Here is a 15,977-nt window from a genome sequence, read left to right on the forward strand (position 1 = left end):
CCAAACCCCATCAGGGGATCCCCCCAAGCCCCCCTGGCAGGATGGGGGGGGGGGTCACAGCCCCCTGCCCCTCTCAGGGCGGCGCCAATGCATCCCCTGCCCCCCAAAACCCCCCAAAGGCCCCCAGACCCCCAGGCCATGCTCAGCTTCTCCAATCTCTTTATTCTCTGCTCTGGCACCGCGGCTCCGACCCCCCTGCACCCCAAACCCACCCGGGGTGGGGGGGCCGAAACCTCCCAAAATCCTTCCCCAAAAGTCTCTACGGCGTGAAAAGGGTGGGGGGGGGCGTGAGGGGAGTGGGGAGGGGGCTGCAGGGCTGGGGGGGTGGGGCACGACCCCTCCCCGCCTGATTCTGCTGCTTTTCCGACGGGGGGGAAATTGTTGGGTTGGTTTTGTTTTTTTTTTTTGTTTTTTCCGTGGTTTTTTTGACCTTTTCTGCCTTTTTTTCCCGCGGGGCGTGGTGGCCCCGCTCAGGGCTTGGCCTCCTGCTCGGCTCCTCCTCCGTTCTCCTTCTTGATCTCCTCGTAGGGCGCCGCCTCCCCCGCGCCTCGCTCGGCCCCGTCCCCGCCCTTGGCGTTGGGCACCCAGAGCCCCGAGTCGATGCAGCGCTGCATGTGGTACTTGGCCTCCTGGACACGGGGAAAAGGGGGTGCTGGGGACAGCCGGGGGGGTCTGGGGACAGCCGGGGGGGTCTGGGGACAGCCTGGGGGGGTTTGGGGACGGCCTGGAGGGGTTTGGGGACATCCTCAAGGGATTTAGGGACACCCCGAGGGGTTTGGGGACACCCTGAGGGATTTGGGGACACCCCGAGGGATTTAGGGACACCCCGAGGGGTTTGGGGACACCTTGAGGGATTTGGGGACAGCCTGGAGGGATTTGGGGACACCCCGAGGGTTTGGGGACACCCTGAGGGGTTTGGGGACACCCTGAGGGGTTTGGGGACACCCCGAGGGGTTTGGGGACACCCTGAGGGGTTTGGGGACACCCTGAGGGGTTTGGGGACATCCTCGAGGGGTTTGGGGACACCCTGAGGGGTTTGGGGACATCCTCGAGGGATTTGGGGACAGCCTGGAGGGATTTGGGGACACCCCGAGGGTTTGGGGACATCCTGAGGGATTTGGGGACAGCCTGGAGGGGTCTGGGGACACCTTGAGGGATTTAGGGACACCCCGAGGGGTTTTGGAGACACCTTGAGGGATCTGGGGACAGCCTCGAGGGATTTGGGGACATCCTCGAGGGGTTTGGGGACAGCCTGGAGGGGTTTGGGGACAGCCTGGAGGGATCTGGGGACAGCCTGGGGGGTTTGGGGATGTCCCTGAGGGATTTGGGGACATCCTCGAGGGATTTGGGGACACCCCGAGGGGTCTGGGGACATCCTCGAGGGGTTTGGGGACAGTTCAGGGGGTTTGGGGACACCCCGGAGGGATCTGGGACCCTTCCCGAGGGATTTGGGGCTCCCCTGAGGGATTTGGGGACACCTTGAGGGATTTGGGTTTCCCCAGGTGTTTGGGGACCCCTCCCGAGGGATCTGGGACCCCCTCCCGAGGTATTTTTGGGGTGAAAAAACTCACGGTTGGGTCCATTTTGCTGATTGTGTCCTGCAGCATCTGAACGTCTTTGACATCGAAGCATTTCTGCAGCTCCTGCTGGGCCAGGGACTGGTCAGCACTGGGAGGGACTGGGATTGTACTGGGAGGGACTGGGATTGTACTGGGAGGGACTGGGATCGTACTGGGAGGGACTGGGATTGTACTGGGAGGGACTGGTCAGCACTGGGAGGGACTGGGATTGTACTGGGAGGGACTGGGATCACACTGGGAGGGACTGGTCAGCACTGGGAGGGACTGGGATTGTACTGGGAGGGACTGGGATCACACTGGGAGGGACTGGGATTGTACTGGGAGGGACTGGGATTGTACTGGGAGACTGGGATTGTACTGGGAGGGACTGGGATTGTACTGGGAGGGACTGGTCAGCACTGGGAGGGACTGGGATTGTACTGGGAGGGACTGGGATCACACTGGGAGGGACTGGGATTGTACTGGGAGGGACTGGTCAGTACTGGGAGGGACTGGGATTGTACTGGGAGGGACTGGTCAGTACTGGGAGGGACTGGGATCGTACTGGGAGGGACTGGTCAGTACTGGGAGGGACTGGGATCGTACTGGGAGGGACTGGGATTGTACTGGGAGGGACTGGGATCGTACTGGGAGGGACTGGGATCGTACTGGGAGGGACTGGGATCACACTGGGAGGGACTGGGATTGTACTGGGAGGGACTGGTCAGTACTGGGAGGGACTGGGATCGTACTGGGAGGGACTGGTCAGTACTGGGAGGGACTGGGATTGTACTGGGAGGGACTGGGATCACTCTGGGATCCCAACCCCACCAGGATCCCCCAACCCTCCAACACCCTAAACCTCAGGATTTACCCCCAAAACCCCCTCAGAGCACTTACGGGAGCCCCCGAAATGCCCCAAACCGGGGAGTTTAGCCCCAAACTCACGGGGCCCCAAAAGCCCCCAAACTGGGGTTTTTCGCCCCAAACTCACAGGGCCCCAAAAGCCCCAAACCCGGGGTTTTTAGCCCCAAATTCACAGGGCCCCAAAAAGCCCCAAACCAGGGTTTTTTAGCCCAAACTCAAGGGGCTCCAAAAAGCCCCAAACCCGGGGTTTTTAGCCCCAAACTCAAGGGCTCCAAAAAGCCCCCAAACTGGGGTTTTTAGCCCCAAACTCAAGGGGCAACAAAAAGCCCCAAACCCGGGGTTTTTAGCCCCAAACTCACAGGGCCCCAAAAGGCCCCAAACCCGGGGTTTTTAGCCCCAAACTCAAGGGGCACCAAAAAGCCCCAAACCAGGGGTTTTTAGCCCCAAACTCAAGGGGCACCAAAAAGCCCCAAACCAGGGGTTTTTAGCCCAAACTCAAGGGGCTCCAAAAAGCCCTAAAGCAGGGGTTTTTAGCCCCAAACTCAAGGGGCACCAAAAAGCCCCAAACTGGGGTTTTTAGCCCCAAACTCACAGGCCCCAAAAAGCCCCGAACCCGGGGTTTTTAGCCCCAAACTCACATGGCCCCAAAAGGCCTAAACCCGGGGTTTTTAGCCCCAAACTCAAGGGCTCCAAAAAGCCCCAAACCCGGGGTTTTTAGCCCCAAATTCACAGGGCCCCAAAAGCCCCAAACCCGGGGTTTTTAGCCCCAAACTCAAGGGGCACCAAAAAGCCCCAAACTGGGGTTTTTAGCCCCAAACTCACAGGCCCCAAAAAGCCCCGAACCCGGGGTTTTTGGCCCCAAACTCAAGGGCTCCAAGAAGCCCCAAACCCGGGGTTTTTGGCCCCAAACTCACAGGCCCCAAAAAGCCCCAAACCCGGGGTTTTTAGCCCCAAACTCACGGCGGGCAGGGACTCGTAGACCTCGACGGGGTCGAGCCCGCCGGGCCCCAGGCGTTTCTGGCGCTCCTCCTCCTCGTACTCGCGCAGCGCCTTCTCCAGGCGCGCCCGCGCCCGGCCCCGCACGCGCTCCTTGAACGCCTCCAGCTCCTCCGTGAAGCCCTCCAGGTACTGCTGGTCTGCTGTCTGTGAAACGGGGGAAAAGGGGGAAACAGTGGGGTGCGGCCCCAAATCCGGGTCAAATTCACTCAAAATTCGGCTGAAATTCAGCATAAATCCGGTTCAAAACCCGGCTCAAATTCATCACAAATCCGGTTCAAAATTCAGCCCAAATTCACCCAAAATTCACCACAAGTTCACCCCCAAATTTACCCCAAATTCATCTCAAATCCACCTCAAAATTCAGCTGAAATTCAGCAGAAATCCCGTTCAAAACCCGGCTCAACTTCATCACAAATCCGGTTCAAAATCCAGCTGAAATCCAACTCAAATTCACCCAAAATTCACCACAAATTCACCCCCCAATTTACCCCAAATTAATCTCAAATCCACCTCAAAATTCAGCTGAAATTCAGCATAAATCCGGTTCAAAATTCACCCCTAATCCGGCTCAAATTCACACAAAATTCACCACAAGTTCCCCCCCAAATTCACCCCAAATCCATCTCAAATCCACCTCAAAATGCACTCCAAAACTACCTCAAATCCACCCCCAAATCCACTCCAAAATTCAGCCCAAAAATCCACCTCAAATTCCCCACAAATTCACCCCCAAATTCACCCTAAATTCACCCCAACCCCCCCCCCAAATTGAATTTTTACCTTAATTTTGGTGAAGAACTGCCTGAAGCAGGCCCTGGGGTCCACCTTGAGGCTCTTGGCCAGCTCCAGGATGAACTGCATGACGATGGTCTGGTGGGCCACCTGCTCCATCAGCGCGTGTTTCTGGCGAGAAACAGCTCAAAATCCCCAAAATGCCCCAAAATCCGCAGTCCACCCAACCCTTCTGGGCGGGGAAAGGTGATTTGGAACAGGGGATCCCTGCAGGAGCTGTTAAGGGCGTTAGGATGCTGGATTTGATGGTCTTCAGGAGCTTTTTGATCCCAAATTAATCCCAAATTAATCCCAAATTAATCCCAAATTAATCCCCAGTTCCCTGGTTTTGGTTTTTTCCCTGGGCTCCTCACCCCAGGTAAACCCTGGGGCTGCAGGAGAGGGGTCCGGGGGTGCACCCCTCTCCCATACAGGATGGTTTTACGGATCTCTTCCAGTCCATAATCCCCAAACCTCTCGTTTTCCTGGCCCAAAACCCGGGGGGGGGGGTGGCAAGAAAGCAACTGCAGCCCGGCAAAGGGAGATTCGAGCCCAATTTCAGCCTGACCTCCTCCACCTCCAGGTCGATGCACCAGATCACCAGGTAGTTGGCTGTCTCCTCGCACACCAGGTGAGGGTTGTCCGACAGGTGCTTCTGGCTGTCGTCCCAGCGGCGCAGCATCCCTGCGGCAGCACGGGGGTTAACGAGGGGACCCACTCTGGAGCTCGTTAGGGGACCGTTAATGAGGGAACCCACTCTGGGCTCGTTAGGGGGGTCCTTAATGAGGGGACCCACTGTGGGCTCGTTAGGGGGGTCGTTAATGAGGGAACCCACTCTGGAGCTCGTTAGGGGATTGTTAATGAGGGAATCCACTCTGGGCCTCATTAGGGGATTGTTAATGAGGGGACCCACTCTGGAGCTTGTTAGGGGGGCCTTAATGAGGGAATCCACTCTGAGCCTCGTTAGGGGATTGTTAATGAGGGAACCCACTCTGAGCCTCGTTAGGGGATTGTTAATGAGGGAACCCACTCTGAGCCTCGTTAGGGGATTGTTAATGAGGGAACCCACTCTGAGCCTCATTAGGGGATTGTTAATGAGGGAACCCACTCTGAGCCTCGTTAGAGGATTCTTCAATGAGAAAATCCACCCTGAACCCCGTTAGGGGATTCCTTAATGAGAAAATCCACTCTGAACCTCGTTAGGGGGGTCCTTAATGAGGGAACCCACTCTGGAGCTCGTTAGGGGGGTCCTTAATGAGGGATCCCACTCTGAACCTTGTTAGGGGATTATTAATGAGGGATCCCACTCTCAGCCTTGTTAGGGGATTGTTAATGAGAAAATCCACTCTGAGCCTCGTTAGGGGGGTCCTTAATGAGGGACCCAACTCCGAAGCTCGTTAGGAGCAGGGTGGGCGCGAGGGAGAGCACCTCGTCCCGAAATTTAAATAAATTGCCCCAAAACTCTTCTTGAGCAGGGGGAAAATGGGGAAGAGCACACAAAATCCTGGGTTTTCAGCAGAGTGAGAGGATTCCGGCTGCTCCCAGTGCCGGGAGCCCCAAGGAGCCGCTCCCCAACGCCCCCAGCTCTCACCGAAGTGTTTGATCTGCTTCTCGTATCTCTCCACGAAGGTTTTGTGCTTCTTCTCCTTCTGCTCCTCCGTCTCCTCCTTCTCCTCGGGCTTCACGTTGAAAACGCTCTGGGGACCCGAAGGAAAACAGGGAATGATTTGGGGGGGAACCTCACAGGTTTGGGGGCGGGTTTTTGGGGGTTTTTTAGCAGATTTGGGGTCGGTTTTTTTGGGGGGAAACATCACAGATTTGGGGTCAGTTTTTTGGGGTTTTTTTTGCAGATTTGGGGTCAGTTTTTAGGGGTTTTTTTAGCAGATTTAGGGTCAGTTTTTTGGGGGGAAACATCACAGATTTGGGGTCAATTTTTTTGGGGAAACATCACAGATTTGGGGTCGGGTTTTTGGGGTTTTTTTTGCAGATTTGGGGTCAGTTTTTTGGGGGTAAACATCACAGATTTGGGGTCGGTTTTTTTGGGGTTTTTTTCGCAGATTTGGGGTCAGTTTTTTGGGGGTAAACCTCACAGATTTGGGGTCGGTTTTTTTGGGGGTTTTTCACAGATTCGAGGTCAGTTTTTGGGGTGCTTTTCACAGACTTGGTGCCCGTTTTTCGGGGTGTTTCCTCCCCAAACCCCCACCTTGCTGAAGCCGTCCTTGCTGAGCGTGTCCACGTTCCAGGGCATGTTCTTCTCCTTCTTCCTCAGCTCCTCCAGCTTGTTCTCCCAGCTCTTCTCCTCGTTCCTCAGCTGCTGGGCCTCGGCCTGGAGCTTCTCCAGCTCCCCCCGGCCGCTCTCGGGCTCGGCCAGCTCCAGCTCCTTCATCTTCTTCAGGCACTCGGCCAGTTTGCGCTTGCACTCGCGGCAGCCCTTGTCCAGCTCCTCCTTCTCCTTCTGGAACTGCTCCATGCGCTCCACGCGGGCCTGGGGGCACCCACAAAGCTCCAGACCCCCCCATTTTGACGCTTCTGGGGTGGGGAGGGGGATTTGGGGGGTGGCTCTGGGGTTCTGGGGATTCCCAGACCCCCAAATTTTGGGGGGGGGGGGGGTTTGGGGGTGTTGCTGCCCCACCCTGGGGGACAGGGAGGGGACTGGGGGGGCTGAGACCCCACTCTGAGGGGGTTCCCAAGGGAAGGGGCAGAACCTGGGTGGGGGAATGGGGAAACCGGGATGGGGGCACAGGGATGGGCATGGGGCACGGGGGGTGCTGGGCACAGGAACGCCAAACTCATTTTTGGGCTGGATTTGGGGTGGATTTTGGGGTGGATTTGGAGTGAATTTGGGGTGAATTTTGAAGTTAATTTTGGGGTGAATTTTGGCGTGGGTTTGGAGTGAATTTAGGATGGATTTGGGGTGAATTTGAGATGGATTTGTCGTGAATTTGGGGTGGATCTAGGGTGAATTTTGGGGTGGATCTGGCGTGAATTTGGGGCTGGTTTGGGATAGATTTAGGATGAATTTGTTGTGAATTTGGGGTGTCCTGGATGGGGACACAGGGAATGGGGTTTTCTGGGATGGGGGCACAGGAACGGGGTGTCCTGGATGGGAGCACAGGAACTGGGGTGCCCTGGGATGGGGGCACAGGAATTGGGGCGTTCTGAGATGGGGCACAGGATCTGGGATCTGGGGTGCCTTGCGATAGGGGCGCTCCTCGCCGGGGGTCCCGGTACGATCCCACCGGAACGCGGGGAGCCCCCGCCCCACGGCGGCCCCGGGAGCTGGGAAAAGGGAAACGCCCCCCGCCCCACGGGGGTCCCACCAACAACCGAACCCCCCCCGCCCGCCTCCCCCGGCAATGCCGGGCCCGGTCGCCATGGGAACGGGGCGCCAGGCCCCGGAGGGCGCCGCGGGCCGGCCCGGCCGCACCTGGTGCCGCCATCGGAAGAGGCTGGCGGTGTCGATGTTGGGGTGAGTCTCGTCCTCATCGTCCGAGACCTCGATGTGGTCCCACACGCTGTAATCCACCATGGCGCGGCCGCCGCGACCCTCCGCCACCCGCCCGGCACGGCACGGCCGCTTCCGCCCGCGCCTGACGCGCTTCCGCCCGCGCCTGACGCACTTCCGGCGCAGCGCCGGCACTCCTGAGCATGCGCGCAGCGCGCGTGAAGCAGCACCCGGTTCAAAGATGGCGGCGGATTTAAAGAGACACGAACACCCCCCCCCCCCCCCCCCCCCGCCACACGTGCAGTGTCCGTACAGCGCTTTTTAAGAGACGTAATTAAAGGAATAGAGTCTTTTAAACGATTTTAAGGGTTTAAACTGAAAGAAAAGCCTGCCTCTTCCATGACTTGAAGAGGTTTAATTAACTGGGAATCCCTAGTTTCTATTATTTCAGGGATAGTTGAGGGCAAATTCAACTTTTCCGTTGTTTAAATAGGTAAATTGAGGTGGAATCTCTGTTATCTGCCATTTTTAGGGGTTTACATTGAAAGAAGCCTCTTTAGGGGCCGTTTTAAGAGTTCCACCCACAGGGTCTCTGTTTTAAGGCACGTTATAGGGAAAATGGTGTCAAAAAGCCCCAAAAATGGTGTTTCTTGAGGCAAAACCAGTAAAGGGAGCAGGAAGCCTCTTGGCGGATTAAAGTGAGGGGAAATTCCATTAAAACAAATTAAATTGATGTAGAATCCTACATTTCAAGGGTTTAAATTGAGGGAAACTCCACGTTTTTCACCATTTTATGGGGTTTTTTGGGAGGAGACCCCTTTTATCCATCATTTTAGGGGCCTGAACATAGAGGAAACCCCTTTTTCCATTTTTAAGCCTTAAATTGTGAGGACAAAATTCTTTTTTCATCGTTTTAAAGGGTTCAACTAGAGAAGTTCCCTTAATTCTGAGGGGAAAAAGGCGGGAAATGTGAGGGGAAAAAAGGCGGGAAACGTGAGGGAAGAAAAGGGCGGGAAATGTGAGGGGAAGAGGGGGGAAACCTGAGGGGAAAAAGGTAAAACTAAAGTAATTTATAGGGTGCTCACCTCCCTCCACCTCTGCCACACCCCAGCACCAACCCTGTGGTTTAAGACCCCCAAAACACCCACCCACAGCTCAGCCCCCCAATATCCCCCCATGACAAATCTCCAGCACTGAGTCCTGAGTCTTTATTAGAACATTTTATGGGGGCGACACACACAAGACCCCCCCAAAATCAGCTACAAAAATAGAAGTGCTAAAATTCCCCCAAAAGACACGGGGGCAAGGTCCAGGCCCCCCAAAACGAGGCGGGGAGCTCAGGTTTGTAGTGTTTGAAGCGGGACCAGCCCAGAGCGAGGGGATCTGGGGTGTTTGGGGTTTTCTCTCTCAGCTGGAGGAGGCGGCCCGGCCATGAGGGGTGCCCGCCATGGGGTGTTTGGGGTTTTCTCTCTCAGTTGGAGGAGGCGGCCCAGCCGTGAGGGGCCCGTGCCCGCCATGGGGTGTTTGGGGTTTATTCTCTCAGCTGGAGGAGGCGGCCCGGCCGTGAGGGGCCCGTGCCCGCCATGGGGTGTTTGGGGTTTATTCTCTCAGTTGGAGGAGGTGGCCCGGCCGTGAGGGGCCCGTGCCCGCCGTGCCGCCGTGGCCAGGCGCTGCTGGGCCAGGAAAGAGCGAGCACCGCCGGGGCCACCCCACGCCGCCGCCGCCGCCACGTCACCCTCGTGCTGCTGCAGCGCCAGCCCCTGAAGGGGTTAACGGGGGTTAATTTAACGGGGGTCCCGGGGCAGGGCGGGGGGGTCCCGGGGGTCTCTGTCGCCGTTCTCACCATGTTGTACCAGGCGGTGACCAGCAGCCGCTCCTCGCGCTCCCGCTGCGCCCGGCTGCGCTCCCAATCGTTCTGGGGGCGTTGAGGGGGGTTCAGCTGGGGATGGAGACCCCCGGGACCCCCCCCCTAAACCAGGGTTATTAACCCCTCACCTCCAGGTGCCGGATCAGCGCGTCCTTCTCCTGCAGCTGGCTGCGGAGGAGCTGCAGGACGGGGGCCAACGGGGGGGTCCCAGGGGGGTCACCAGGGGGGGCTGAGGGTTTCTGGGGGGGCGAACTCCTGGAACTTCTAAATCCTGATCCCGTAGCGGGAATAAAGAGGGAGCTTAGACAGGAAGGACCCCCAAACCTCCCCAGATCTTCATGGGGAAACTGAGGCACAGCTCATCTCCTGCCCCTCCCTGCAGACATCGCCCCACGGGATCCCTATACAAACCCCGACCCGGGGTACCCCAAAATTCTCCCCCCAGCACTCCCCACACCCTGACCCCTCCCCAAATTCTGATGCCCACTCCAGACCCCCTCATACCAGCCTTGGAGAGCTCCAGCTCTTCCTCCTCCTCCTCCTCCTCCTCTCCCTCTGGCAGCTCATCCCTGGGGGGGCCACGGGGCGGTCACAGGTTGGAGATGTTGGGAGGGCTCCCCAAATTCCCCCCACCCCCCAAAAACTCACAGGTCCTCGGGGGTCTCCTCCAGCAGCACCAACTGGGGGGAATTGAGAAAGAGATGAAGCACGAGCACTGAGGTAACCCCAATAACACCTGACCCCCCCCAAAACAATGAGACCCTCCCCAAGACCCCGAGACCCACACAATGACCTGGGGACCCCCCTTGGTGTTGAGAGACCACCCCCAAAACCTCCCTGGTCCCCCCTCACCTCCTCCTGGGGCCTGCCCTGCGCTGTCTGAGGCTCGGCTGCCCCTGTGGCCTCCAGCCTGTGGGTGTGGGGGGCTCCTTAGGGACTGGGGGGGGTCTCAGGGGTCTCTCGAGGACCCCCAGCCCCCCCGGTTCCCCCACCTGTGCCGGAGCTGGTCCCGCTGCAGCCGCAGCCGTCGGTTCTCGCGCCGCAGCCGCGTCACCGTGTCCCTGGTGGGGGGGGACACCGGGGTGCTCGTGAGGGACCCCACAACAAACCGGGGACCCCCCCCTCCCCACCTGTGCTTTTGGACACCTCCATAGACTCACCTGAGCTCTGCAGGAAGGATCTCAGCCGCCAAATTCCGGGGAGGGGCAGGGCCCCCCTCCAGCCCCGCGCCTGTCGGGGGGTAAAGGTGGATTTTGGGCATGGGCCCAGCAGGTGACACCCCAAAATTGTGCCCTGCCCACCCAAACCCCCCCTGGAGCCCCCCGAACCCCCCTGGAGCCCCCCGAACCCTGCAGCCCGAACTGGAGGCTCTCTGGGGTCTCACACAAGCGTCGTGCTGGGTCAGGAGCGTGTCCCGTCCCCACGCAGGTGTTCTGTCACCTCCCAGCACTCACCTGCCTGGCTCAGGTAGCTCTGCTGCACCTGCACACAGCGCAGCTCCTCGTTGGCCTCGCGCAGCGCGTCCCGCTCCTCCAGCAGCCTCTGCGGGGCACAGGGGGCTCAGGTGTGCCCCAGGTGTGTCCCAGGTGTGCCCCAGGTGCGTCCCCAGCCTCACCCACCTCCTTCTCCTGGCTCAGGGCCTCGAATCGCTCCTGCAGGTGCCGGAACTCCAGGTGCCACTTCTCGGCCCTCAGCGCCGCCTCCGCCTGCTGCCCGCTCAGCTCCTCCACCTGCGCGGGGACACGGGGACAGTGACAGCCCCGGGCACAGGGACACGGTGACAGTGACAGCCCCGGGAATGGGGACACGGGGACAGTGACAGCCCCGGGCACGGGGACACCCCCGGGCACGGGGACACGGTGACACCCCCTCGTCATGGTGACAGCCCCGGTCACAGTGCCACAGCCACCACCTGCCCGCGCCCCTCACCTGTTTGCGGGCGGCCTCCAGCTGCGCGCAGCCGGCCTGGGCGCGGCCCAGCTGCTGCTGCAGGTGTGCGGCCCTGCGCACCTGCGCCGCGTGCCGCTCCTCCAGCGCCCGCGCCCAGCGCCGCAGCTCGCCCGCCGCCGCCGCCCGGCCCCGGTACGCGGCCACCGCCGCCTCCAGGCGCCCCGCACGGGCTGACGACGCCCTGGGGACACGGGGGGACAGGTGAGGTACCCGCACAACACCTGGGCACAGGTGAGCTGCACCTGAGCCGCGACACGCGGCCACCACAGCACTGCCTGGATGGCGACGGTGGCGCTGCGGGAGGTGGGGCCTCCTTGGAGCCTCCTAGCTCACCTGAACAGGTGCTCGGTTTACCTGAGTAGGTGCCCCCCTAACCTGAGCAGGTGCCCCGCTCACCTGGGCAGGTGCCCCACTCACCTGGGCAGGTGTCCCACTCACCTGAGCAGGTGCCCCGCTCACCTGGGCAGGTGCCCCACTCACCTGGGCAGGTGCCCCCCTCACCTGAGCAGGTGTCCCACTCACCTGAGCAGGTGCCCCACTCACCTGGGCAGGTGCCCCCCTCACCTGAGCAGGTCCATCTCGTCGCGCAGCGCCCGCGCCTCCCCCGCCAGCCCGCTGAGCTCCTGCGCCCGCGCCTGCAGCCCCCGCGCCTCCTGCTCCAGCCGCGAGCAGCGCGCCCGCAGCTCCTCCCGCCCGCTCTCCAGCCTGCAAGGGCAGCCCCGGGCTCAGGTGAGAGCCGCAGGTGAGGGCGGGGGGCGCTCGCGGGGAGGGGGAGGGGGCGGGGTCTCACCTGTAGTTCTCCTCCTGCAGCTCCTCCACCTGCGTCTGCAGCCGCAGCAGCTTCTTGGCGGCGGCGCCCGCGCCCTCGGCCTCGAGCTGCTCGCGCAGGGCGCGGTTCTCGGCGGCCAGGTGGCCTTTCTCCTCCAGCAGCGTGGCCACCTGCGGGCCAGGTGGGCAGGGGAGGGGCAAAGGGCTGTGGGATTGACTCCCAGGTGTGCAGGAAGGGGCCCAGGTGTGCAGGATCCCCTCTCAGGTGTGCAGGAAGGGATCCAGATGAGCAGGAAGGAGCCCAGGTGTGCAGGATCCCTCCCAGGTGTGCAGGATCCCCTCCCAGGTACTCCCACCCCTGGGATCCCCTCCCAGGTGTGCAGGATCCCCTCCCAGGTGGAAAACGGGGGGACCCAGGATTCGGGGCGCCCCCAGGTGCCCCCAGGCCTCACCTGCTGCTCCAGCTCCCGGCAGCGCTGCCCCGACCCCTCCTCGGGGGGCTCCTGGCTCAGGTAGTAATAGCGGCGGGACTGGGGGGGCACGGGGGGGGCTCAGACACCTCCTGAGCCCCCAGACTCCCCCAGACACCCCAAAATCTGCCCCGCCCATCCTCACCTGAGCGTCGAAGTTCCCGTAGGTCTCAGCCGCCATCGGCTCCAACGGCTCCGGGTCCAAGAGCTGCCACAGGGAGGGAGGAATTGGGGTCTGGGAGGGGCTCAGGGGGGGCTTTGGGCCCCCCAAAAACCCCGGGGGGGTCCCCAAAACTCCCCCGAGCCCTTCCAAGCCCTACGGCCCCAAACCTCCCCCAAACCCAACAGGCAGCGACCCCCACAAATAGCCCAAATCATCCCCAGCCCTCCCCAGGGACCCCCAAAACCACCCAGGGACCCCCCAAAACCACCCAGGGACCCCCAAACCCCTCAGGGACCCCCAAGTCTCCCGCACCTCCTGGATGGCCGTCATCACCTCGTGCTGCACCGACTCCTCCAGCGTCATGATGCGCTGGATGTGCTCTGGGGGGCGATTTGGGGGGTCAGGGGGCGATTTTGGGGGTCAGGGGGTGTTTTTAGGGGGTCAGGGGGTGTTTCAGGTGGGCTCAGGGTGTGTTTCAGGTGGGCTCAGGGGGTGATTTTGGGGGTCAGGGGGTGTTTTCGGTGGCTCAGGGGGTGTTTCGGTGGCTCAGGGGGTGTTTCAGGGGGGCTCAGGGGGTGATTTTGGGGGTCAGGGGGTGTTTTTGGGGGCTCAGGGTGTGTTCCAGGGGGGCTCGGGGGTGTTTCAGGGGGGCTCAGGGGTGTTTTGGTGGCTCAGGGTGCGTTTCAGGTGGGCTCAGGGGGTGATTTTGGGGGTCAGGGGGTGATTTTGGGGGTCAGGGGGTGTTTTCGGTGGCTCAGGGGGTGTTTCAGGGGGGCTCAGGGGGTGATTTTGGGGCTCAGGGGGTGTTTTTGGGGGTCAGGAGGTGTTTTTGGTGGCTCAGGGGGTGTTTCGGTGGCTCAGGGTGTGTTTCAGAGGGATCAGGGGTGTTTTTGGTGGCTCAGGGGGTGTTCCAGGGGGGCTCAGGGGGTGTTTTGGTGGCTCAGGGGGTGTTCCAGAGGGGCTCAGGGGCGTTTCAGGTGGGATCAGGGGGTGATTTTGGGGGTCAGGGTGTGTTTTGGTGGCTCAGGGGGTGTTCCAGGGGGGCTCAGGGGGTGTTCCAGGGGGGCTCAGGGGGTGTTTCAGGTGGGCTCAGGGTGTGTTTTGGTGGCTCAGGGGGTGTTTCAGAGGGATCAGGGGTGTTTTTGGTGGCTCAGGGGGTGTTTCAGGGGGGCTCAGGGGGTGATTTTGGGGCTCAGGGGGTGTTTCAGGGCGGCTCGGGGGCGTTTTGGGGGTCCCGCTGCCCCCCCAGCCCCTCACGCACCTTCCCTGCGCTCGCAGCTGACGGCACAGCCCAGCACCAGCCTCACCAGCTTGCGCAGCTGCTCGGGGTCCCCGTGCCGGGCGGCCGCCCCCACGTCGGGCACGTGCTGCTCCCCCACCGCCTGGCCCAGCACCTTTGGGTGGGGTGGGGGTCCAGGGTCAGAGCCCCCCCTGCCCGGGGAGCCCCCCCACCCTCAGGGACTCCCCAGAATCCCAGGGCAGCCCCCAGACCCCGACTCACATCCTGCCAGTACTCCAGCACGCTCTGCAGCACCTGGCGCAGGTTGTTCACCTGGGGAGGGGGCACGAGGTGGGAAACGCCCCCCAGAAACGGCAAACTCCGCTCACAGCCCCGGTGCTGTGACCCCTGGGCACCCCAAAATGGGGTCTCCACAAAGATCCCGCTCCCCCGAAACTGATCCCGCAAACGGGGCCCCCCCAAATCTGTCCCCTAAAGAAATCAACGTTCCCCAAAAGCCCCCCCCCGAGACGCCCCCCAAATCGATCCTCCCCAAATCGGCCCTGCCCAAAATGGCCCCCCAAAATCAGCGCTCCCCAAAAGCCCTCCCCAAAATCAGCCCTCTCAAAATGCACCCCAAAAACTCCCCCCAAAAACCAGGACCCCCCGAAATCCCTCACCCAAAACCAACCCCCCAAAACCCAAACCTCCTTAATCCAGCCCCCACAAAACAGCCCCCAAAACCAGCACCCCCCAAAACGAACCCCATATTGTGACCCCCCCCCAAACCCCAATCCCACCCCAAAACGAGCCCCAAATTCTGACCCCTCCCCCCCAAAACGAGCCCCAAATTCTGACCCCCCCCCCAAAACCCGCCGTCCCCCCCACCTTGAGGCGGGCGCTGCCCTCGGTGTCCCCCCGGATCCGTCCCAGCCAGGCCTCATCGAACCACGAGGAGTCACTGTGGGGGGGTCCCCAAAATCAGCCCGGGCCCATCCGGGGATCCCCAAATCCCGGGGTTCGCCCCCAAATCCCGGGGGTCCATAACTCACATTTGGTGCAGGACGTGGGCCAGGGCGACCCCGCTGGCCAGGTCTGGGGGGGCCGCGCACGGACTGGGGGGGTCAAAGGTCTGCAGCTGGGGAGGGGGGGGGGGGAAAGGGGGCGTCAGGGACACCCCAAAACCAGGGACACCCCAAAACTGCCTCCCTAGAGGGTGAGGGACACCCCAAAACCAGGGACACCCCAAAACAGCCCCCCCGGGAGAGTCAGGGACACCCCAAAACCAGGGACAACCAAAACTGCCTCCCTAGAGGGTGAGGGACACCCCAAAACCAGGGACACCCCAAAACAGCCCCCCCGGGAGAGTCAGGGACACCCCAAAACCAGGGACAACCAAAACTGCCTCCCTAGAGGGTGAGGGACACCCCAAAACTCCCAAAGAGCCCCCCAAGACCCACTGGGGGTAGGGATCACCTCCCCCCCCCAAAACTCCCCTCCCTGAATTTGGGGGGGTCAAAGGGCGCCGGGACAGGGACAAAGGGCGGGGGGGTCACAAGGGCTCGGCCACGTCCCGGGGGGGGACAAAGGTCACCGGGGGGGGTGAGAGGGACCGTGGGGAGTCACAGGGGTCATGGGGGGGTCAGAGGTGCCCCGAGGGGTCACAGGGTCCCGGGGGGGGTCACAGGTGCCCGGGGGCCACCAAAGCTCCCGAAGCCGCAGGAACCGCTCAGGGGTCCCGGAGGGGGTCCCGGTGCCGATCCCCGAGCACGGGGGGGTCCCGCTTGAACCGGGAGATCCCGGGGGGGTCCCGACCCCCCTTACCCAGGTGAGCAGCGCCCCACACGCGTCCCGCCCCGCCGCCATGTCCGGCCGGTCCTCCAGGGACAACGGGCCGGT

At 61.5% G+C, this 15,977-nt stretch overlaps 2 protein-coding genes across 2 annotated transcripts; both read right to left on the reverse strand.

The window, feature by feature from the left end:
- Positions 1-142: 142 nt before the first annotated feature.
- CDC37 (cell division cycle 37, HSP90 cochaperone) lies at positions 143-7,794 on the reverse strand. Its single transcript, XM_066570465.1, has 8 exons — positions 7,624-7,794; positions 6,400-6,681; positions 5,788-5,893; positions 4,765-4,880; positions 4,206-4,328; positions 3,387-3,569; positions 1,572-1,643; positions 143-629 (listed from the first exon to the last, which is right to left on the reverse strand). The coding sequence occupies exons 1-8, from the start codon at positions 7,723-7,725 to the stop codon at positions 471-473; spliced, it is 1,143 nt and encodes a 380-aa protein (XP_066426562.1). The 5' UTR covers positions 7,726-7,794; the 3' UTR covers positions 143-470.
- Positions 7,795-8,835: 1,041 nt separating this feature from the next.
- On the reverse strand, positions 8,836-15,977 carry HOOK2 (hook microtubule tethering protein 2). Its single transcript, XM_066570385.1, has 21 exons — positions 15,903-15,977; positions 15,131-15,216; positions 14,967-15,039; positions 14,361-14,411; positions 14,121-14,253; positions 13,172-13,239; positions 12,842-12,904; positions 12,679-12,756; positions 12,249-12,397; positions 12,023-12,163; positions 11,438-11,639; positions 11,128-11,238; positions 10,963-11,050; positions 10,669-10,738; positions 10,501-10,569; positions 10,361-10,418; positions 10,157-10,188; positions 10,013-10,077; positions 9,637-9,779; positions 9,485-9,556; positions 8,836-9,401 (listed from the first exon to the last, which is right to left on the reverse strand). The coding sequence occupies exons 1-21, from the start codon at positions 15,942-15,944 to the stop codon at positions 9,249-9,251; spliced, it is 1,947 nt and encodes a 648-aa protein (XP_066426482.1). The 5' UTR covers positions 15,945-15,977; the 3' UTR covers positions 8,836-9,248.

Source organism: Molothrus aeneus, unplaced genomic scaffold (genome assembly GCF_037042795.1).
Source record: "Molothrus aeneus isolate 106 unplaced genomic scaffold, BPBGC_Maene_1.0 scaffold_30, whole genome shotgun sequence".
Lineage (NCBI taxonomy): Eukaryota > Metazoa > Chordata > Aves > Passeriformes > Icteridae > Molothrus > Molothrus aeneus.

Coding starts and splice junctions, on each gene's coding strand:
- CDC37 (XM_066570465.1), bottom strand. CDS start 7,725: ATGGTGGATTACAGCGTGTGGGACCACATCGAGGTCTCGGACGATGAG. Junction 5,894..6,399: donor GCAAGGACGGCTTCAGCAAG/GTGGGGGTTTGG, acceptor TCGGGTCCCCAG/AGCGTTTTCAACGTGAAGCC. Junction 1,644..3,386: donor TCTACGAGTCCCTGCCCGCC/GTGAGTTTGGGG, acceptor CTGGCCCAGCAG/GAGCTGCAGAAATGCTTCGA.
- HOOK2 (XM_066570385.1), bottom strand. CDS start 15,944: ATGGCGGCGGGGCGGGACGCGTGTGGGGCGCTGCTCACCTGG. Junction 11,051..11,127: donor CCCTGAGCCAGGAGAAGGAG/GTGGGTGAGGCT, acceptor TGTGCCCCGCAG/AGGCTGCTGGAGGAGCGGGA. Junction 10,189..10,360: donor AGGGCAGGCCCCAGGAGGAG/GTGAGGGGGGAC, acceptor AATTCCCCCCAG/TTGGTGCTGCTGGAGGAGAC.